We start from the raw sequence: 23,117 nt of genomic DNA on the forward strand, positions 1-23,117 counted from the left end.
AGTAATATTGCCCAAAACTAGGCCAGCTCAAAAATTAAACTACAAACTAAAGTGCATTTGTTTCTAAACTTAGTAGCCCTGAGAAGGAAAAAAAAATTTTTTTAATTGATTGCTACACAGATGGACAGGAAAAAGTTGTACACACTCACATAAATTACAGACAGGAAATGCATGCTATGAAAAACCCCATCATTCCCACCCCTCAAACTTGGGTCGCCTTCTTCTAAAACACGGGGTCTCAGCCAAAGGGAGCTCAAGTCATTTTGGATCCAATTGGAATTGGCTGACCAGGGGCAGGCTCCAGCCACCCTGTGCAGTTGATCTAACTGTTCACTCTCACCCAGGACGAGGGCACCTCCACACTGTCAAGCAGACAAAAGGCCTCCTTTTAGCTTTTGTCGGACAGTGTTTGCTCAGCCCAGCCCTTCCCAGGTGGCTTGTCCCAGTGTCCCTTCTCCTTTCATGAGGACCCAAGCTAGATCTTACAATAGACCTCAAAGAGGGCAGCAGCTGCGTGCATCCGGTAGAAAATAGAGAAGGGCATGGCCAGGTTGACCACGATTATCCAAGGTTCAAAGCCAAAGACAATCTCCTCCAATCCGTTGTCATACTCGGGGCGGCAGCCAAAGGCAGGGGGGATCCAGAGCTGAAAGAGAACAGGCAGCCTTCCATCACCATTTCACCAGGAATTGTGCCAAGAGATGCAACCTTCTGCTCCAGGTTCACTGACAATACCCCCAAGGTGCAAGCGTCACAGGCCTGGTCCCAGGTCACTTGGGAACTAACTTCATCTGTGGGCTAAGCCACGATAGAGTCATAGCTGGATGGGCCATTACAAGGTGAGAAACTGAAGAAGGTAGGCCACTGTGGGTCGCCCTAACAGACATATCTTGTCCCCAGACCTGTCCTCTCTTTGCTGCTGGGGAAGTAAGCCACGCTCTGCTACATTTCCACCACGAGAGTCTGTCACAGGTGTGAAGGCAAAAGAACCAGCCAACCATGGATTGAAACCTTCAAAAGTGTGAATCCAAATCACCCTTTTCCTCTCTGAATCGGTTTACTGCAAGCATTCTGTCATGGTGCCAAAAAACTGACTCTGGTTAGAAGCTTTCAAGACACCGGGGGCCCCACTCAAATCCCAGGTACCACAGATGCTGACCCAGCCTGAGTCGCAATGGCCAGGGTGATGGTACAGCATTCCTCACCTCCAGAGGAACCCACAAATCTATGAGTCTTCACCAATGCTCTCCACCCCTCACTTTGCACTCAGACACAGATTCGTAGGTTTCTCTCCATTCCACCCCGACTCAGCTTTCTCGTCTGTAACTTAACTCTAGAGGGCGCTGATGAGAGGATGTCACAGAAATGACTATCCCCACATCCTTCGAGCCTCTTCCCCTCTTCCTTCCCCCTGACCGCTCCCTAGGTTGCCAGGGCCACCTCCATGGCCCTGGGCCCCTTCTCTGACTCATTGCATGTGTCAATTGCTCTGCCTCCCAGGCCAGAGCAGTCACCCTCTATCTGGGCTGCCCTACAAAGACAGAGGGTGGTTCCAGGCCAGCAGCTGCAAGGAACTCCTGTCTTCTGTCCAACAACCTACAAAGGGGCTGAATTCAAATCTCCAAAGAGAAGTCTCACAGCCAACAGCCTACAGCCAGGCTGGAATCATGAGCTCTTGGGTTCACCACCTGGAGAAGCTACATGATAAACACCTGTGATTTTAAATTTCCACGTGTGGGGTTATTTCTTACGAGGCAGCAAGTGACTTATACATGCTGCCTTCTTTTTCATCTCCACACAGGACTCTCTCCAGTGTATATCCGCTTCCTGGGCTTCTCCCTTCCATCTCGGAGCTTTCCCCATCAACAGTCCCCCTTCTAACTCCTCGTTTGCTCACTCTTCAGGGGTCCCCTTCCCTTCCCCCTGCACATGTCTCCTAGGGCTGTCACCCCAGCCTTGGCCGTAAGCACCAGCTGAAGGAGGCCTTTGCCTCCACCTAAACCCCGAATTGGAGCCACTATTGGAACGCCAGCATATATTTTCCACTGGCCACGTGAGTGTTCGGAGCACATCTCAGACTGACCCTGCCTTTCCCATCCCCCCCCCCACGCTTGCTCTAAGCTCCCAGTGTCATCTGTGTTTTCCCTCTGTCCCTCTCACATCACTCCACCACCCTGTCCCTGTGAGACACCCGCAGCCCTTCTATGAGTCCCCAACTCCACCCACCCAGGCCATCTCTGTGCTATGTATGGCTATCACAGTGGCCCTCCCCATTCTAACCCAGCGGTCAGTCTCCACTCATTTGCCAGAGGAGATTTCTTATTTTTATCACAGCCCCTGTGCCTTGTTGGGAAAAGGTGAGGACAATATTGGTTGATTTGAATACTTAGGACTAGGAAGCTGGTCAACGGGAAAGTGCCTGCTGGGTAAGCATGAAGACCACATAGAAAGCCTGGCTGGGTGGCATGGCCAGAGCTGAGGGGCTGCGGTGGAGATAGGAGGTCTCGTGGATTCACTAGCTAGCTAGTCTAACCTAACCAACTAACAGCACAGGATTCAGTGATGGGTGCTGGCTCACAAAAACAGGGTAGAGAATCGAGTGAGGAAGATTCTGTCCTCCACACACTTGTACACACACACACACACACACACACACACACACACACATGGGGGGGGGAGGTTGTAACAGAAGGTTGCTGAAGATTACCGAGATGTTGCAAAGGAACAGAAAGGCCGTGATGTTTCTGAGAAGCCTCCTCTTGACTCCACCCTGCAGGAAGTCCGGACATCGGGCTGTGCCCACAGCCCCTTCCCAGCCAGCCTCCTGGTCCTCTTTACCGCATTCCTGCTGCAGACACAGATTCCCATTGACTGCAGGCGATGCATCCCGAGCCAACCCCTGGCTCCCGAGACTGGATGCAGCCAGTGTGGCGGCTTCACCGCTACAGACAGTGACCACGCGCAGAGTGCGCACATCCTCGGGTACTCCCTCCGGCTCACGGTGCACGGACTCGATGATGAATAGGTTCTGGACATACTTCTCCATGATCACCAAGACTGAGTAGGGCAGATTATACCAGGTGTATGTCGGGCGGGTCTCAGCACAGGCGATGGCCAGAATGGAGCCCCAGGAGAGGAGCCATGAGCCCGAGGCTGTGGCCACCAAGAGGTCCGCATCCAGCTTGCGTGCAGGGTTCTTGGACTCGTCCAGGGATTTCTCATCCACCCTGTAAATCCAGCTTCCTACCAGCCCAGCGGCCCCCATGAGCAGCAGCACGATGATAGCATACAAATAGAACAGGATGAGCGCCGATTCGCTCTTGGACTTGGAGCGCCCGATGTGGATCATGTACACCACAACCACCGTGATGGTGGCAGCCAGCACTGTCAGGCCCAGTACCGAGCCCACCAGGACCCCATCGAATCTACACTGCATCTTCTGGTGCCGGGAGTTGTCCACCCTGCGCCCGATGTTCTTCCATAGCACATAGAGCATGGTGGAGGCCAGGATCTGGTACTCAATGTTGAAGGGATACAGATAGTAGATTCCATGGGAGAGCGCAGAACAGAGGGCAGGTGGTGTGCAGTTACACTGTGGTGTGTGGTCATCCAAAACTAGGGCAGTAGGCAGAGGACAGAAAACAGCCATCAGAACAGGCATGAAGGAGACTAGCAAGCTCATCAGCCTGGTCCTCTCTACTAGACCCAAAGTGCATATGCACTGTGTTTAACACCATGTTTAATGCCATGGCTACATAGAAAAAGAAGCTCCAATTTGCCCCCAGAATGGCATCAGCCATGTTTTATCTGCAGGTTAGTGTACAGATGTTATTATAAATAACGTAGTAGAGATTTACTAATCACCACATGAAGATGGTCCAGAGCTACCACTGACTTTAAAAGTAGGCTGCTAAAGGGGACTAAGACTGTCACACCCCTGTGTAAGAGAGGAGGGTGACAGTGAGAGGTTGATTCATAAACAGAGGAAAGATCCGACAGTGTATAAACCAGAAGGGTAGTGCCAATTCTCTCTGGTGGGAAGAGGGCAGGGGTTTCTTCTGGCTCTTGCTTCCTTATGAGATCTAATTTTCTCTTGACTATGGTGCCTGTGTGTGTGTGTGTGTGTGTGTGTGTGTGTTATGTTTGTGTTTGTCAAGGCTCTGTGGGAAATGCCCCGATTAGGAAAAGCCTACATCTAAATGCCACTAAAATGGTATGAGATGGTCAAGGACTTTTAATCTCTTGATGGCTGTGCAACCTCAGACGCATCACTTTTCAGTGGCACAATCTACCCATTAATAGTTAATACTGCCCACCTCAGAGGAAGGCCAGGCCAGAGTTAATGAGCCTTGTAAAATACTTAGAGCCCTGCCTGGTAGTCAGCACGTGCCTAATAAAAGCCAGGCAGTGCCTAATAAAAGTTGGCTTCTATTATGAAACTGTCACTGCTGTGACTGCTATTGTTACCAAGAGGGATTGATGCCAAAGACATCCCTTCCCACAGAGGGTAAAAGTCACTCATGTAGCTTGACATAGTCCCATATCTACCCAGCCCCACTCACAGATGGCTGCAGCTGGAAGGGTCTTTGAAAGCACAGAGTTATTTGACAAAGAGGAAAGGCAGGCCCAGAGAGGTTGGATAGCCTACAAAGGCCTCACAGCTGACACCTGATGAAAGCAAGACCCAAACTCAAGTCCTCCACTTCCTGGTGCACTGTGCTCCACCTGCCTTCTTCTCAGTCCAGATGTTCTCATACAGATGTGGTGAAGCCATACATGCTCAAGAACTCCCGGAGAAGACGTGAGGGCTAACCCCCACCCCAGGCTGTCTCCCCAGCAGAGTAAGGGAAAATTAAAGATGAGCTGCAATAATGGGCCAAATGCAGACAGCTAAAAACCTTCCCACGCACAAAGGCAAGCTGAGAACTTCCTAGGCCAACCTCTCAGAAGAAGGATTTGCTGAAAGGGTCCTAATTAAAACACCAACAGAGAAAACCACCAATCTTCCACAGTGGAAAATAGGCACAGAGATCTCCAGCCAATGGGCTGCGAGAGACGGATACTCAAATGATAACCCTGGGTCTCTGCATGCCCAAGTCAGGTGAGGTCTATAATTACTGCCTTGGGGAGTCAGAATGAAGGCCTGTGGAGTTAGAAAAACAGTCCACAGTAGGGTCTATCTGCCCGGGTGGCTTCCCAGGGACTTGGATGGTCCAGCAGGGAAAGGCGTCCTCACCTATGGTGATGTTGCCGAAGCCCAGGGTGATAAGCCGTTCCTTGTGCTCATTCAATTGGTGCTTCGACTCATTCAGGACGCTGTTGGCCCACAGCAGCAGATTTGTGAACACTGAGTGGATCACCCCGAACCTGAAAGCACAAATATCAGACACCTTCTCTGGAGCGGCCCCGGAAATGTGCGGGGCCCATGGGTAAGACTGAAACATCTTACGCATGTGCACACACACGATTCTCCTCCCTCAGCGGCTGGTCCAGCTGGCTGAGAGTCTTCGCATCTGGGCATTCTGCCTTCACCTTGAACTTGCCCATCTTCAACTCCTTGTCTGTGGGACATGAAAGACAATGCATCTTGGGAGCTGGGATACGGGGAAGAAAATTTACTAAAGGCAAGCAAGCACGCCCAAAATCCACTCTTTCTCCAAAGGGGAAACAAAGAAAGAACAATGAAGGAGACAGAAGGGCCAGGTGGACTGTGGACAGCAGGTATGTCCTCGCTGTTGATTGACCTACCCAGAAATCATGGCTGTCCATTTCTTCTGTTTTCCCGCCTGCCAATCAAAGAATTATAAAAGCCCGTTTATGAACCCCTGATGTAGGAGAGTTTTTTTTTTTTTTTTTGTATGCTGTAAATATGTGTTGTTTTTATTGGTTGATGAATAAAGTTGTTTTGGCAAATGGACAGGCATAATTTAGGTAGGTGGGAATTTTGAACAAAGAGATGCCATGTAGCTAACCCAGAAATTTATCACTGTCCATTCCTCCACTTTCCCACCTATCAATAAAAGAATTATAAGAGCCTGTTTATGGACACCTTTTCCTTTCAACATTGTCTCCTTTAACAGTCTTGAGTGAGGACATGAAGGCTGAGGTTGTGGCCATCATCTTGTAACCATGAGCCAACCAGCATGGGATGAAGCCATCAAGGACAGCAGAGTGTAAACACAGAAGAGGCCTGCTCCAGATGACACCAGGCTCAGAAATTCCTCCACTGCCACGCCCAGAGTAAGTGGCCTTGCTGGATTAGTGGGAAGAATCTTAGCCTCTAAACCACGCTGTCTGATCAGGAAGAGGGCACATGCAAGGGTGGACACTGGATTCTAGAGAAGGACACATGGTCTCCATGTGGTCCCTGCCTGCTGTGAATTCCCTACATCTTACTGTGGTTGCAGTCTGCAGTTGTATCCACTTAGGGTAGCTTCTGGGCACTCTACAGACACAGCAGCTGGCTGTCTGAGAGAGGCATCCAGCAGTATACTAGGGAGGAAAGTCTAAAGGCTGCTGTGGGTACTGCCTTGTCTTACCCAGAGATAGCCATGTGTGCTCTGTTGTCCATCTTAGAGACCACCTATCCATGATTGACTTATGGGAAAACAAGAACATCTTTGTCCCAGTCCTTCCTGCCTCTCCCATGAGCATCTACTCCAGCTGAGCCCAGGCATCCCAAGAACCAGGGCAGGCAGTACCTTGTTGTGTGATATGGCCATCTTGGCATCTGCCCAACTACCAGAGCTAATGCAGGGGGGGAAATAAAAGAGAACACGGGTGTCTGTCCATTGGCCTGGCCCTGTGCCTGCACTGTAGCTACCACTCACAGCCGGCTTTCTCTATACAGCCTTTCACAGACCAGACAATGCCATTACCTGTGGCAGGTGGCTTTCTTTTTATTACGGTGCACACAGCTGCCCTTCTGTTTCCCCTGTCCCTGCTCAATGCAGGAGTGCCCAATCCTGAGCCTGCTGGAGCCACAGAAGCAGCGTGAGGTCACCAAGGGTCATGCTGTTTGGCCATGAACCACCCTGAGAACCATGGCCTTCCAAGGCCAATTTGAGAAAAGTCCTTCACGGTAAGGGCAAGCGTCATGTCCTAAGCCTGAGGCCCTCCCCACACTTAGTGCCTGTTCAACCAGTCCAGTGATAGGATGCATCCTGGGAGTCATCTCTGGTATCCATTTGGGCTTCCTACGATGTTTGAAGACCTGTGTTCCCACTCAAGTGCATGTCTGGGGAAAGAGATGGGTGACATCCCAAAAGGGGTAATCCCCTACCTGGGAGAAACCCTCCAGGGCCACCGACAAAAGAGATGTCGAGTTAGAGGCGATCATACTGCTCATGCAGGATGTTACCACAACTGCCAGCATAACAACTGGGAGCTGTGGGGCTCGCCTCAAGCGAGGCCAGCCCTCCCTAGAGGAGCACCCTAGATTCAACTCTAGCCTCGGTCATGACATATGCTTGAGACTTGCTCATCGTCCACTTTTTCTAAAGAAGTTGACATCTGAAATCTAAGAGACAGAAATTCAAAATGTTTGTCATCTTGTTCAACACATTAACAGACAGGAAAGCATACCCTCATATTGAAGTGGGTAGAGACCAGATAGTGGCCATGGAAGCCTTTGCCTAGACTGGTCTCAATCTCAGTAGCCCTACATAGCCAAGGGTGACCCTTGACCCCTTGACTCGCCTGTCTCTGATTTCTGAGTCTGAGGTTACAGACAAGCACCTTTATGCCTGGTTTATTCAGTGCTAGGGGTTGAGCCCAGGACCATGCATGCTAGATAATCACTCTACCAAGAGCCACTAAGAATTATCAGTGATGGCTTCTGGAGGCTCTGGATCTCAGGGACTACCCATGCCCTTGCGGGAACCAGTTGAGCATACTTCAGCCCCTGCCCATCTTGACCAGGAGGTGGGCCTTCTGGTATTGCTGACCCCAAGGTTAAAGATCACTGCCAAGGCCACTGTCTGGGCCACACGATGGATGACAACTCACACAGCCAAGGACACCTCAGTATCATCACCACCCATCCCACAGCACCTGGCCCCGAGCCCTGTGCAAACTGGAGACACAAACGATGTCCTTGGCAATAGACGGTCTCTACATCTGCAGTCTGTTGAAGCCGTTCTACCCAGTGGTCACACATCAACTAATCTTCTCAAAGCCAGTAGTCACCTCGAATGCTGGAAGGGAGGAATTGATTCCCCCAAGGAAATGGTGTGCAATACCAGATCTTTCCATAGAGCAAGGGCTCGTTCTCAATCCACCCATATTTACCTGCCCTTGCAGTGTTCACCTCTTCCTTCTGGCCGCATCACAACCAGGGAGAACTGGTGGCAGGTCCAACCCTCGATGGACACAGGCCATGCACTTTGCAACACTTATCCTCAGAGGTGGGCCACCTCACTGCCCCCACCTCACAGGCGAGTAAACGGAGGGACGTGAAAGGGAAGTGGGTGGTGACAGCAGAGTTCCCACCCACATCCTTGTCTTCCAGGAATGGCTTGGAAGGAACTGAAGTTCTAGAAGGGTGTTGCTTTCAGGGTGGAGCAGGAACCTGCTCCCAGGGCTTCTAACCCCAGCTGGATGCCAGTTCTGAGTCTGGATTCTTCTAACATTTAATCTAAACAAATACCAACTGAGATGTACAGCGATGTTTTACCTTTCCAATGTTTTGAAAGACAGGATAATATCCTTAGCATGGCCCCAGAGAAAATAGACCTAGAAATAAAGGAAAACACATTAGTGGGCAACTGCTATTCTGTTTGCACACTTGAGAAGTGACGGGAGCGAGGGGGGGGGGTGGTGAAGCAGATGACTGTCCTCAGCAGAGCCACTCTACAGTGGGAATAGTGATCCTGTGAGTAGCCAGGTGGAAGGAGTGCTGCAATCAATTACGAGTGTCTGCTGTGGATGGAGCTGTGCTGCAATTGATTGAGGATGTCTGCTCGGAGATAGGCGTGTGGGCATCAGTCTGTTTGTCATGAAACCCACTAACTTGTTTTTCAGTCATACTTGTCAGGTTTTATCCAATAATTTCCCAGTGAATAGCTACTGTGCACCAGTGTCCAGAAAGCAAGGGCTGAGTACTTTCAGTGAAGAGCAGGATTGGTTTGGATCGGGCTCCTTTTGACTCTCACATATGCTTCCCAGCCCCTGGCCATGACATCGTTAACAGTGTGAGGGAGAAGGAGACTCCCTGTGGATCTGAATGCTCGGGACCAGGAGTGTTTCAGGTTCCAGAGCTCACATGGCTGGCCCTGGTTAAATAAAGCAATGACCAAACCAAAATAAAAAGACATGAAACTGGGAGGGGACTTGGTGGAGGAGGGGTGTGTTAGTGTGGGTGGGAGAGGGATCAGAGAATAGAAAGATGGATGGGACCAGAGTGTATTATACACATATGTAAAATTGTCAATGGGTAAACACGGTCTTAAATATTGGAAATTTGGGTCAAGGGAGGCTAAAATAAAAAAGAAATATATCACACAGGAGATAGCTCACTCAGTAAAGTACTTTTTGTGCCAGCCTAAGGACCTGAGTCCTATCCCTTGAAGCCACATAACAGCTGAATCCCTACGGCTCACTGAGCAAATAACCTAACTGGATTGCCAAGCCCTAAACCAATAAGAAATCTGTTTCAAAATATAAAAATAGATGGTGTCATAGTTAGCTTCAGATGTCACAACTTGACACAACCCAGAGTCACATGGGAAGAGGAACCTCCGTGGACGAATGACCTTCATCAGATTGACCTGTAGCTATGTTTGTGAGGCGTTTTTTACTGATTGCTAATTGATGTAGGAGACCCCAGTCCTCTGTAAGCAGTGCCATCCCTAAGCGGGTGGACCTGAGCTGTGTAAGAATGGTAGCTGTGCAATGGAGGAAATCAAAAAGGCTGAAAGACACTTAAGAAAATGCTCCACATCCTTAGCTATCAGGGAAATGCAAATCAAAACAACTTTGAGATACCATCTTACCCCTGCCAGAATGGCTAAAATTAGAAACACCAGTGATGACTTATGTTGGAGAGGATGTGGAGATAGTGGAACACTCCTCCACTGCTGGTGGGAGTGCAAACTCATACAGCCATTTTGGAGATCAGTATGGCAGTTCCTCAGGAAAATGGGAATTAGTTTACCACAGGACCCGGCAATCCCCCTCTTAGGCATATACCCAAAGGATTCACATCAATGCAACAAAGACATCTGTTCAACTATGTTCATAGCAGCACTATTTGTAATAGCAAGAACCTGGAAGCAACCTAGATGCCCCTCAATTGAAGAATGGTTAATGAAGATGTGGCACATCTACACAATGGAATACTAATCTGCAGAAAAAAATAATGGTATCTTGAAATTCTCAGGCAAGTGGATGGCACTTGAAGAAACCATCCTGAATGAGGTAACCCAGTCACAAAAAGAGAAACACAGTATGTACTCACTCATATATGGATTTTAGAACTAGATCAAATGATCACCAGCCTATAATTCACATCACCAGAGGAACTAGGATACAAGGTGTATTTTAAGAGATTCATATAAAGTCCCTCACAGAACTGGGAAGGGACAAGTCCCCCAGAGCTCAGGGGAAGTGGGGGGGCAGCGAATGGAGAGAGAAGTAGGAGAAAATGAGGGGGAGGAGAGGAAGGCATGTGCGACCAGGAGGATTGAGCCTGGTTAGGAATGGAAAATAGGAGAGAGAGAGAGAGAGAGAGAGACAGACAGACAGACAGAGAGAGAGAGAGAACATAAAAGAGGGAGCCAATATTGGTTTGAAGATAAAGTTGAACACAAAGAAAGGTCGAGGGAACTACAAGACTGCTCCCAACTAACAATCTCAGCTTCCGTGGAAAGGCTATCATAAATGCCCTTCCCGGAGAGTGAGATCAACAACTAACTTCTCCATGGAGCCCTCAACTAATGCCTGTTGAAAATAGGAGCAAACACCCATACGTAAACACTGAGTCGAACTAGAACCCAGAAGCAGATGGAGAGGACAAGACCATGCGGTAGAAGTACATAGAGACAGCTTACCTGAACAAGGAGGAGCTAAGGGCCACTAGACTGATAGCTGGGAAGCCAGCAGGGGACTGACTCGGACCCCCCTGAATATGGGTCTCAGCCAGAAGGTCTGAGCAGTCTAAGAGACCTCAGACAGTGGAGCCAGGATGTATCCCTGGTGCACAAAAGGACTTTGCAAACATATCCCCCATGGAGGGATAACTGCCTTATTCTAGAGATAGGAGAGAAGCCCTAGTCCCTACTTCACAGGACCTGTCAGATCTACATGACCCCAACTGGATGGCATTCCCCTACATATGGTATTGTGGTGGGGGGTTGGGAGGGGAGGGTGTTTAGAGTGCATGGGAGAGGGTAGAGAGGGCAAAAGGGAGGGAAGGAGGGAGGGAGGGCTGGAGGGGAGGGAGGTAGGGAGGGAGGGAGAGGGAACTGGGATCGACATGTAAAATAATAAATTAAAAAAAAAAAAAAAAAAAAAAAACGCTTTGACTCCAAAATTTAAGTTGAAGAACAAGTTACTGGGGAAAAGGATTTCTATTTTTGTTTCCACAGAAAATGAAAAGATGTGGATTCCTTCCAGACTAATGTGGTTTGATCACGCCAGACCACCTGAAACAGAGTACAAGCTGATCCTACATTCAAAACAGCTGGACAAAACAGCCCTACAGACTACAGCTAGGATATCTGAATCTTCTTCGAATCCCCCAAGACAGCGCCCCTTATCAGCAGGAAGTAGTTTGGAAAGAATGACGCCCAAATTCCCAAATATTGTGTATAAATGTTTGTTTTCATTTAATTGGACTTTGTTATATAAAATTAAATAAAAAATTATATATATATATATAAAAAAGAATGGTAGCTGTGTGGAAGGGTGCAGTGGTTAAGAGCACTGGCTGCTCTTCCAGAGGAACGAGATTTAATTCCCAACACCCGTATGGCAGCTCACAACTGTCTCTAGTTCCAAAGGTTCTGATACCTTCTTCTGGCCTCCAGGGACACAGACAATTGTGCAGACAAAACACTCATACACATCAAATAAACATAAGATTTTAAGTAAGCAAGCTAGAGAGAACATGGCAGTAAGAAATGTCCCTCCATGGTCTCTGCCTCCAGGCTCCTCCTTCGAGTTCCTGCCCTCCTTTGATGGTGGAATATAAGCTGTGAGCCAAGTAAACCCTGTCCCCGCGGTGATTTTGGTATTTTTGCACAGCAGCAGAGATGCTGGCTAAAATAGGTGGCTCCTAAAGAATGTGCACATGCTTAACCATGCTTATAGAAACACTGCACACACACACACACACACACACACACACTCCCCATATGACAAGATGCAGTCTTGCCCTGGCAGACATGGTACCTCACCCCACACTGGCAAGATACTCTGTTCTGTCCTCTTCCACCCTGATCAGAGCACTAGTCATCACAGGGCCAGGCCCCAGGATTTCTGCAGTGGATGAAGGGCTGCATTTGACTAAACCTATCTGAAGCAAATGGAGGGCAGCATCTGACTGAGGATATTATTACAGGAGCATTGAAAGGCCAGGGTTCTATTGAGACTCTTTAAAGAAAAGTATTTCCTCCTAGCCAACGGAATAAAATCTCTAGCCTGGGTGGAGACCTAATATTCCGGCCTACCCAAAACATAGGCATGAACTCAGCTGTGTCTGTCAGTCACCTGGCCAAGGGACCACATCTCATGAATGTGGACTCGCTTTACACTATGCTAAACATATGGGAGGAATAATTATTCCCTTAAGGAGACAATGCGCTTTTCCTACCCAGAATCCCCACCCACTGTGTGGTCACTAGAACGGCACCACTCGGGCTAGGTTAAGTTTACCCATTTTTAATTCAGAACAACTTTTCTTTTTTCAATCCCCATTTTCCTACTTTTGGTCATTTTTTGGGTGCTCCTTCACTCTTTCTCTGAAGCCTGCTACCTTATGCTTGTCTGCCATGTGACTACTTGCTAACCTCCATATCTAACTCAAAAGGCATGGTTGCTCTCCATCTCCCTTCTCCTGGCAGCTGCCAAGACTTGCAGCTTGCAGGCTCTGATTTTTGTTTTTTGTTTTTTTTTTTTGTTTGTTTAGTTTGGTTTTTTGTTTGTTTGTTTTTGGTTTTGTTGTTGCTGTTGCTATTTTCTTTAAAACTCTAACAAAGCCGTCTACAAGCTTCCTTCTGAGTACTCTTTCTTTTTTTTTCTTTTAAGATTTATTATCTGCATGTACACCTGCATGCCAGAAGAGGGCATCATGTCCCACTCTAGATGGTTGTAAACCACCATGTGGTTGCTGGGAATTGAACTCAGGACCTCTGGAAGAGCAGCCAGTGCTCTTAACCGCTTAAGCCATCTCTCCAGCCCCCCTGAGTACTTTCTTAAGTTTTTTTTTATTAATGAGACTAAAGAGACTGCATTTGATTGAGAATGTCTACTATAGATGGGATGCACTGGACTGAGGGTATCGACTGTGGATAAGACTGCATTTGATTGAGAATGTCTACTGTAGATGAGGGTTACATATGAGTGAGGATGTCTACTATAGATGGGATGCACTGGACTGAGGGTATCGACTGTAGATAAGACTGCATTTGATTGAGAATGTCTACTATAGATGGGATGCACTGGACTGAGGGTATCTACTGTGGATAAGACTGCATTTGATTGAGAATGTCTACTATAGATGGGATGCATTGGACTGAGGGTATCGACTGTGGATAAGACTACATTTGATTGAGGGTATCTGTTGTGGGGGGGGCATAACTGATCAAGCTACCATCACCATGTCCCAGAGTCAAGTGTCTTAAACTAAACACATCTACAGTTCTGGGGGCTGAATGTCCAAGTTCAAGACGTAAGCAGAGTCAGTTTCTCCTGGGGCCTCTCTCCCTACCCGTGGATGATATCCTTTCAATGTGTCACCTCACGTGGATGTCCTTCTGTGTGTGCCTGTGGTCTAGTAAGGACACAGGTTATACTGGATCAGCACCACCCCCAGTGGTGACCTCTGAAAGGCCCGGTCATCCACTATTGCCACATTCCAAGATGCTGAGAATTGGAATTCATCAAATGGACAGAACAGCTTTGCCTGCCAGGCAGCCCCTTCCCTTTGTCCCCTTGTGAGCCCTCAGCCTTTCCCACCAGTGCACCACTGAAGCATGCTACTCAAGCTCCTCTGCTACCTCTGCTCAGCTGATCTTGCCTGGGATGGATGAAGCGTTAGAAGCATTCCTAATCATCAGAGCTGTCTGCCCAGCCTAAGAAGGATATGAAGCAGAGTAGAAGATGGTTTCCCTCCCCGGGGTCCAACCCTGTTTCTGAAGGGTATGGCCAAGCTGGAAGTCCAGCGTATCGGAACAGTATGTTTCGGTGAACCATGGTCTTCCAGGGTGACTCAGGAGGAGGAAATAGCGTTGCTTCTTGCCGTACACAATGTAAGCAAGTCTCTAGTCTTCTCCGAGCTCCAGTCAGTGCCTCAGAAAACCAGACTTAATTCTATCATCTATGGTAATGTGGACAAACCTGGAGGACATTATGCCGAGTAAATATGCCAGGAACAGGAAGACAGGCAGTGCATGAGCCCACCAAATATGGAATCTCAAAAATGAGGACTTGAATACACAGTAGAACAGAGACTGAGTGGGGACGGAGTGGGACGATGCAGGCAAAGGGCCCAAACTGGCAAGCATGCAGGGTGGCTGTCGAGAGCTGATGGCCAAGATAAGGGTTACAGCTGGGATATTGTGATGTCTGCTGGGGGCTTGCCAGAACTGGCTTATAAGACTAATAAGACCAAGAAGGGAAACTGAGGCACCAGATATAGCAATTTTCTTGACTATAATCATCTCCATGTGTACATATGTGAAAACATCATGCTATACGTGTTGAATATATTAAATAACAGAGTGGAGAAAAGATTGATGATCCAGCATCCGTTCTTACATTAAAATATGTTTGCTACTGACTAGCATAGTAATTGTACATAGCTATGCCCTTCCTACATGTGCAGTGTGCAATGAGCACATAGAGTCATCCTGTCCGTGTGGTGTGTGTGCATGTGTGTGTGCATGCATGTGCATGTGTGTGTGCATGCGCACGTGGGTGGCACTTGTGAAGGTCAAGGGAAAACTGTGGAATTGGCTCCTTCCACCTTTGCCCAAGTCCCAGGGCTTGGACTCAGGCCTCCGGGCTTGCACACAAGTCCCTTTAACTGCTGAGCCTCTTTGCTCGTTTCTTTATGTTGAGAATATTCACCAGACTCTACTAGCTATTTGGAAATATTCATTCCATGTCTGCCACCCATTGTTGCCCTCTCCCTTCACTGTGCTGCAGAGCGTTAGAAGTTCTTGCCCCTCTCCAGCCACCCTCCGTACCTACTAGCCAGCCTCTCACCAGCCCTTACACACCTACAGCCTTCCCAGGCTCCAGTAGTCTCTATTCTTTTCTGCACGTCTTTTTCCTGTCCATGCGAGAGCACAGTGTTTGTCTCTCTATGCCTGGCTTGCTAGGATGTACCTCAGTTGATAGAGCGCCAGCCTAGCAAGCAAGAGGCTTTCAACCTCTAGTGCTACATAAACGAAAGCATTAACACAGAGAACTTCAGAGGTTGAAGCAGAGAGATCGGGAGTTCAAGGGCATCCTGGTCAGTCGAGGCAACATGAGATCTGCCTTCGTATTGGACTGATTTCATTTAATGTGACATCCTCCAGTTCCATTGTGCTGCCGCCTGTGGTGGGATTTCACTATTGCTATGGTTGGATAGTATTCCATCGTGGATACAGAGCATCTTTCTCCATCCATTTATTTGTCAACGAACACGAATTTGTTGCTGAACACTGGACCAAACTTCCTGACAGAAACAGCTTAAAGGAGGAAGGCTTATGTGGACTCATAGTTTCATACAGTTATAGTCCTGCGTGGTGTTTGTGGTGGTATGAGTGTGTGACAGATGACTGTCACATCATGTCAGAACATGCAGCAGAGAAAGGGACCAGAACAAGGCCAGAACCAGTGGCTGTGCTTGTAGCCATCAATATTCCAGCCCAGTGGCTACTTCTACCAGGCAAGACCTACCTTCCTACGATTCTATGGCCTCCAAAAAATAGTGCCACGAGCTGGGGAACAAGAACTCAACACAAGAAAACACTTTGTGTATCCTCGAGTGCTGTAAAGATGCTGGCCATGACTTTCCTTATCAGAGTAATTCTCAGCCACCAGAACCCGGCTAAGGCACTAGAGTCTAAGCATTTCTGCCTGTGAGCTATGTATTTAAATGGCATCTATCAAATCCTTACTTTAAAACAAAACAAAACAAGCCAAGTTCATCATCCAAATCCAAGCTGAAAACAAGAACCTCATACTGTTCTAAAAGGCTCCAGCCCACAAGAGGGGAAACAAGAGTCCCAGTGTTCCAGAGAAGTGCCTGGACCAGCTCATGATGCCTGGTGGGAGCCACAGAAACATTCTAAATTTGGTCCTAGCAGCTAGATGTGTTGATGTGGTGGGGGCTTGCGCACCTCAGGACACCGGAGCAGAGGCAGCGTGAACAAGCACCAGCAGCTCACCTGTGACAGGGTGTGCACGGCGTGGGTGACTGGGAAAACTCCCTCCGTGGCTGACAAGCACTCTGAAAATCCAATGAAGTATGCAACTTTCAAGCATCCCAGGATGATGGTGATGAATGCGAACAGTGTGATGCTTCCTAAGCAGGAGAAACACACGTGTTAGCATGCACAGTGTCATCCCAATCAAAGCTTGTCACCTCTAGAGTATGCCGGTGAAAGGTGCCAAGACCACACAGTGGGAAACCCACAGGCAAAAGGATGAAGTTGGACCTTCCATTATCCTGCATGCAAATATTAACTCAGAATTAGCCAAAGACTTAAATATCAAAGCTAAAAGAGGCAAGAATGGTAGGAAAAGCACATGAGAGAAAGTTCCATGAGGTTGGATCAGGTAATGAACTGTATCCAAATGAAAAGGTGTGTGAACCACACTCTCAACAAAGAAAAAAAGTGCCAAAAAATGGGAGGGAATTTTTAATTTTTTTTTTGTATGGTAGTTTGAATAAAAAATGGCTCCTATAAGCTCATAGGTCTTGGCCCTCCTGGGAGTTGTGGCCTTGTTGGAGGAAGTGTGTCCCTGGGGGAGAGCTTTGGGATTTCAGAGGCCCAAGCCGGGCCAGTGGCAATCTCTCTTCCTGCTTCCAGCCAATCCAGATGTAGATTTCTCAACTACCTCTCCAGCACCATGCTCTCCTGCTATGATGACAATGGACTGAACCTCTAAACTGGAAGCCCCCCCCCCCAATGAAACGTTTTCATTTATAGGTGTTGCCATGGTCATGGTGTCTCTTCACAGCAATAAAACCCTAACTAAGATTCCTCTATACAGAGCCGTCAATATCTACAGCATACAAAGACATCTGTAGAATGAAACTAGCCAGAGGAACTTGAACCGACATTTCTCCAAGGATGATATAAAAACAATACAGGAAAATATTCCCCAAACCACTAAACATTAAGAAGATGCAAGCCAAGACCAAGAGACTTCATTAGTTAAGGTTTCTATTGCTGTGAAGAGACACCATGACCATAATAACTCTTATAAAGGGAAAACATTTAGTTGGGGCGGCTTACAGTTTCAAAGGTTTAGTCTGTTACCATCATGATGCAACATGGGGTGTGCAGGCAGACCTAGTGTTGGAGAAGGAGTTGAGAGTCTGACATCTTGGCTTGCAGACAACAGAAAGTATTCTGAGACATTGGTCAGTGTCTTGATCATATATATATGAGACCTCAAAGCCCGCCTCCGCAGTGACACACTTCCTCCAACAAGACCACACCTCCTAATAGTGCTCCCTTGGGGGGGTAGTTTCTTTCAAAGCACCAAAGACAGCAAGTCATCCCTACTAATACTGGTCCATTTTTGTTAAAATTTATTTAATAATTTTATGTGTATATGTGTGTTCCTAGGTGTGTGATTGTGCTCTATATGTTTGCAGTGCCTATAGTGGCCGGAAGAGGGCATCGGATCCCTTGAAACTGGAGATACAGATGGTTGGGGTGTCCTGGGAACTAAATCCTGGTCCTCTGCAAGAATAGCAAGTATTCCTAAACCCTGAGTCTCCTCTCTCCAGCCCCTCAGATAGGCGCTATCAACAAACAAGCAACAACTCCATTTTGAAACATTTTCCTGGCAAACATGAGGACCTAACTTCAGATCTCTAGTACCCACATAAAATCTGGGCACGGCCACGTGTACCTGTAATCCCATAGAGAGAAAGATGGCAGATTCAGATAGCAAGATTCCCGGAGCTTGCTGGCCGGATAGCCTCACCTATTTGGTAAAGTAATAGGCTAGTGAAAGGCCCTATCATCTCAAGCAAGGGAGCGACACTAAAGGCATGCTCTGATCATATATGTGCCTCCAGAGAGGCACTAACTCCTACGCACAGGTATGGCACACACACATAAAAGTAAACTAGAAAGTTCACTTCTTAAAACTCAATAAGAAGGCCGTCTCTACTAGCAATCAGAAAAGGCACCAGGTAAGGTGAAGAGTTAAGCAGTTTTTTATACTATTAATGATTTGGGCTGGAAAAAAAAAAGAAAACATGCCTATAAAGAAGTCTGTCCAGGAATTACAAAAAACGTTTGGAGGGTGCTGGACAAATTCAAATCTGAGCAAGAAAAGCAGCTACGCTGGACTTCTCGGGTAGTGTCCAAGCTCCTGGCCCCTCCTGGCATTGGTGGCATGACTCGCATGTCCTCTCCCACGCACAGAGGAAACTGAATCACATGTGCTGGGCATTGGAGAACCAAGGTGAGAGCCAGGCAGGGGCGATCGCATTACACGGCTGCCAGAGCCACCTCTGGTGAAATACAATGCAACAGCCCAGCTCACTCCTGCAGCCCAGGGCCCTGTAGAAATGACGAGAAGCTGTGTTTCCTTAGTCCTGGCAAGCCCCCAGTGAAACCAGAACCCCTGCGAGAGTGGAGATTCAATCCCAGTGCTTTCAAGGTGGCTGATGAACACAACGTTCCTTCTGGTAACAAGACAAAGTGAGGCAGCCTAGTTGGGTGGCAAGAGCAGAGCCCTGAGCTATGTGGTCCTGGGTGCCAGGCAGGTATGCGTGTGTTCCTTCATGTCATCTCCCTAACCCTAGCCTCCATTTCCCCACTACTGTAGTGGTGTACAAACCTGAGCATGCATCAGAATGCCCTAGAAAGAGCCCTGATGAGGCTCATACTGCTGTGCTCCATGCTGGTCTCTGACTCAGGAGGTCTGAGATGGGGCCACGGTATCACTAGCAAGTTCCCTAGTGGGGTAGATGAGGCTGTTCTGGGACCCCAAAATGGTCCAGAGTATCTCTGTGATTGACAGTGCATTTGTGCAGCCATGGGCCATGAAACCATCCCTGGCCCTCACATTCCAAAATCCTCCCTTCCTTCCATGTATCCACTCACTCATCTCCTGATACAGTCTGAGGACTCTTCCTGTCTGTGCTTGGTTTGTATGTACCAAGGTTGGTGTGCTAGTAGCTCAGCCTTCAGTGTAATGATGGGTGGAGTTGGTGTGCTGGTAGCTCAGCCTTCAGTGTAATGATGGGTGGAGTTGGTGTGCTGGTAGCTCAGCCTTCAGTGTAATGATGGGTGGAGTTGGTGTGCTGGTAGCTCAGCCTTCAGTGTAATGATGGGTGGAGTTGGTGTGCTGGTAGCTCAGCCTTCAGAGTAGAATAGAGAAGGGGGAGAGGGTATTACTCCATCAGGCTGGGGATGCGGCTCTGTTGGTAGTGCCCGCCTGCTGTGCAGCAAACCCTGGGTTCGGTCCCCATGCCACATAAGCTGGGTGTGGTGATGTGTGCCTGTAATCGTAGCACCCTAGAGGTACAGATAGGAGAATCAGAAATCCAAGGTCATCCTTGACCACACAGCAAGTTCAAGGTCAGCCTGGGATACAACAGGTCCCCACTCAAAAACAAAGTAAGTAAATGTTTTTTTTTATAGAAGCGGGACTCCGCACAAGGTTCCACCCCAGAGCTAAGGAACTATTGGAAGAGGGAGGCTCGGTTTTCTCTAAAAGTGTAGTCTCTGATGAACATCCTTCAACCCAAAGTCACTCACCCAAGAATATTTGGGTAGCACAAATTGTCCTTGATGACGGGGGTGGGGTGGGGGGACACATACAAAGCTGGGTGGAAAGATGGGGAGTTGATCTGAGACTATGAACAAACTACATTGTATGAAATTCTCAAAGAGCTAATAAAACTTTTAAAAGGTGGAGCTTAATGAAATGTGTTTAGATCACTGGAAATGGTCTTTAGGAAATATTGATCTGGTTCTCTCGTGAAAGCAGGCTGCTGGAGGGAGGCCATCCACATGCTTAGCCCTCCCCATATGCCACTGGCCCACTTTCTGCTCCTCTGTGCTTCTGTGACACAGTCAGGGGACCTTTGATAGGATGCCAGCCCCAGGCTGCTTAAATACTCCAAACATCAGAATCATGAGTCAAATAAACCCGCTTACATTAGAAAGCACCCAGCCTCGGGTATTTTGTTACAGCAACACAAAATGGACCGAGGCACCTACTCAAGGATAAAGAAAGGGTGGGATGAAGAAGCAAAAACACACAAGGACAGCATTGTACAAATTAGGATTTCAAAGGCGAGAGGGTGGGTTGGTACTAGACTTTCCTTGTGCAGCTTGGGAGATCAGGAAACAGGTCTCTTAAAAAGGGGCCACAGACCCAGCTTCCAGCTGAGGCGTCGCCTGTCTGGTGGGCCGGAAGAGAGAAAGCTGTTGAAGAGAGACAACATATAACTCATTCTGCAATAATATTTTTGTGCACCAACCGTGAGTCAGTCACTGCCCTGGGCACTGAGAGTATGAAAGTCAGCTGGGGAACCAGCATAAGACTGAACCAGGCCCCCAGATGTGGTTATCAGTTGGAGGGCTTGGGAAATCTATGGGTCTTCTGGAAGCAGAACCAATATTTATCCCTAGTGCACGAATAGGCTTTGGGGGCCCATTCCCTATGGAGGGGTACTCTCTCAGCCTAGATACATGGGGGAGGGCCTAGGTCCTCCTCCAATGATGTGACAGACTTCGATGATCCCCCATGGGAGGCCTCACCCTCTCTGAGAAGTGTATGGGGGGATGGGGTGGGGGTTGGTGGGGGGATGGGAGGACAGGAGGGAGAGGGAACTGGGATTGGTATGTAAAATAAGATTGTTTCAATTTAAATAAGAATTAATTTTAAAAGAAGTACACCAGTAGAAAAGGAAGGGAGAGCTTCTTGGGGAGCTACTGCACCTTAGTGGGAAAGACAGAAAACCAAGGGGGCTGGAGAGATGGCTCAGAGGTTCAGAGCACTGGCTGCTCTTCCAGAGGTCCTGAGTTCAATTCCCAGCAACCACATGGTGGCTCACAACCACCGGTAATGAGATCTGGTGCCCTCTTCTGACCCACAGGGGTACATGCAGACAGAGCACGGAATACGTAATAAATAAACCTTTAAAAAAGACAGAAAACCAAAATGGATGAAGAGTGGGAGGAAGTGATGGGGGACAGGAAGTGAGCTGCTAGCAGGGGAGCAGGGGTTGGTCAGGAAAGGAGTCCCTGAGGGGGAGCTGGTTGAACACAGAAGAGAGAGCAAGGGGCTGTAGCATCTGGGCAGCTGTCTGGCATAGCTGGAGAGAGTTCAAAGTGGGAGAAAGAGGAGGGGAAACGAAGGTGACCAATACACTTTGCAAAAGCTTGGAAGTGTGCCGGGTGAGGAGGAGGGATGGACAGATCACACATGGACTGCTAAACAGACAGAGGTCAAGGAGAGGGATAGTTTACTAGTCGAGAAAAGAAGATGCGAAGCTGAGTTCAAATGCCTAGAGATAAACTGCCAGGGGTGTGGGCAGCTTGCTCTGTGAAGACAGTCTCTGCAAAACCTGTAGATTGGAGAAGGACCAGACGGGGAAGGAAAGAAAGGCTTTGGTAGTAGAGCAGGAAGCAGGCTGACTTGCTGGAGCAGGCATTTAGTATTTTTTTTCTGCAAATATAAAGAGAGTTATGTGCCTTATAAGCAGAAATGAGAAAGACTTGTGGGGCAGAAAAAGAAGGAAATTCCAAGTGAACAAAACCAAAACAAAACCAAAAAAGAGGCAAGCATGAAGAGGGGAGTGGACAGTGATGTGATCCAAAATACATTGCACACATGTGTGTGATTATCAAAGAACAGATTCAAAATAGAACAATTTAAAAGGGCAAGCATGGGGGGGGATGATGAAAATATATCATTACAATCATAAATGAAATAGAAGCAAGAGTCGAATATGACAGTCATAAATGAAAGAGTCGAATATGCAAACCATACAGGAGCCCGGAATGAGGCAAATTGTCTCATTCATTAGGATGCAAGGTCAGAAAGACTGAATTAAAAATGAACTGAGGGAGCATGCTTTCTATATGACTGAGTGGTTAGTGATAGAAGGTTAGGGGTGGGCGAGGGGAAGCAGGGACACGAACAGAAAGTGGGAAGGGAATGTTACTCTCAGACTATACGGGATTCAGAACAAAGCATCCTTCACATTACAAACAATACGGCACAAAGCGTGAGGAAAATGTAACCGTGCATGAAGGCTCAATACTAGAACTTTTGGTCAGGCGTGGTGGCAATGCCTTTACTCCTAGCATTCGGGAGGCAGAAGCAGGTGGATCTCTGTGAGTGGGGGGGGGGGGCAGTCTTGTCTACATAGTGAGTTCCAGGCCAGCTAAGGCTGCACTGTGAGACCCTGTCTCAAACAACAACAATCATAATAATCTGCTTTTATATGTAACTGCTACCAATTAAAACTAGAGCATAAATTTTCAGAACTAGACCAGTCTAATAGACAAGATATTTGAAATCACGGAAAAATCAAATCACACAATTTCCTCTGTGTAAGACTTTGCCTCATCTGAAAGTAGAGCATACAATTTTGCCACCTATAGAACACTGAAAGGTGTCAATCATGCCCTAAGAGACAGTAAAATGGTACATGGCAAAGAGGCTGCCTGGCTTCAAGTCCTGTTTTTATTGGTTAAAATCTT

General features: G+C 47.9%; 1 protein-coding gene across 1 annotated transcript in view; it reads right to left on the reverse strand.

Annotated features, from left to right (window-relative positions):
* Nucleotides 1-442: 442 nt before the first annotated feature.
* The window catches only part of Otop1 (otopetrin 1), a 28,303-nt gene continuing 5,628 nt past the window's right edge, over nucleotides 443-23,117 (reverse strand). Inside the window, exons 2-6 of the mRNA XM_051200365.1 lie at nucleotides 16,599-16,735; nucleotides 8,675-8,733; nucleotides 5,237-5,367; nucleotides 2,708-3,615; nucleotides 443-646 (exon numbers count right to left, since the gene is read on the reverse strand). Coding sequence (XP_051056322.1) covers nucleotides 476-646; nucleotides 2,708-3,615; nucleotides 5,237-5,367; nucleotides 8,675-8,733; nucleotides 16,599-16,735 — 1,406 coding nt within the window. The 3' untranslated portion in view covers nucleotides 443-475. The remainder of the gene's footprint in view (nucleotides 647-2,707; nucleotides 3,616-5,236; nucleotides 5,368-8,674; nucleotides 8,734-16,598; nucleotides 16,736-23,117) is intronic.

Source organism: Phodopus roborovskii, unplaced genomic scaffold (assembly GCF_943737965.1).
Source record: "Phodopus roborovskii unplaced genomic scaffold, PHOROB, whole genome shotgun sequence".
Lineage (NCBI taxonomy): Eukaryota > Metazoa > Chordata > Mammalia > Rodentia > Cricetidae > Phodopus > Phodopus roborovskii.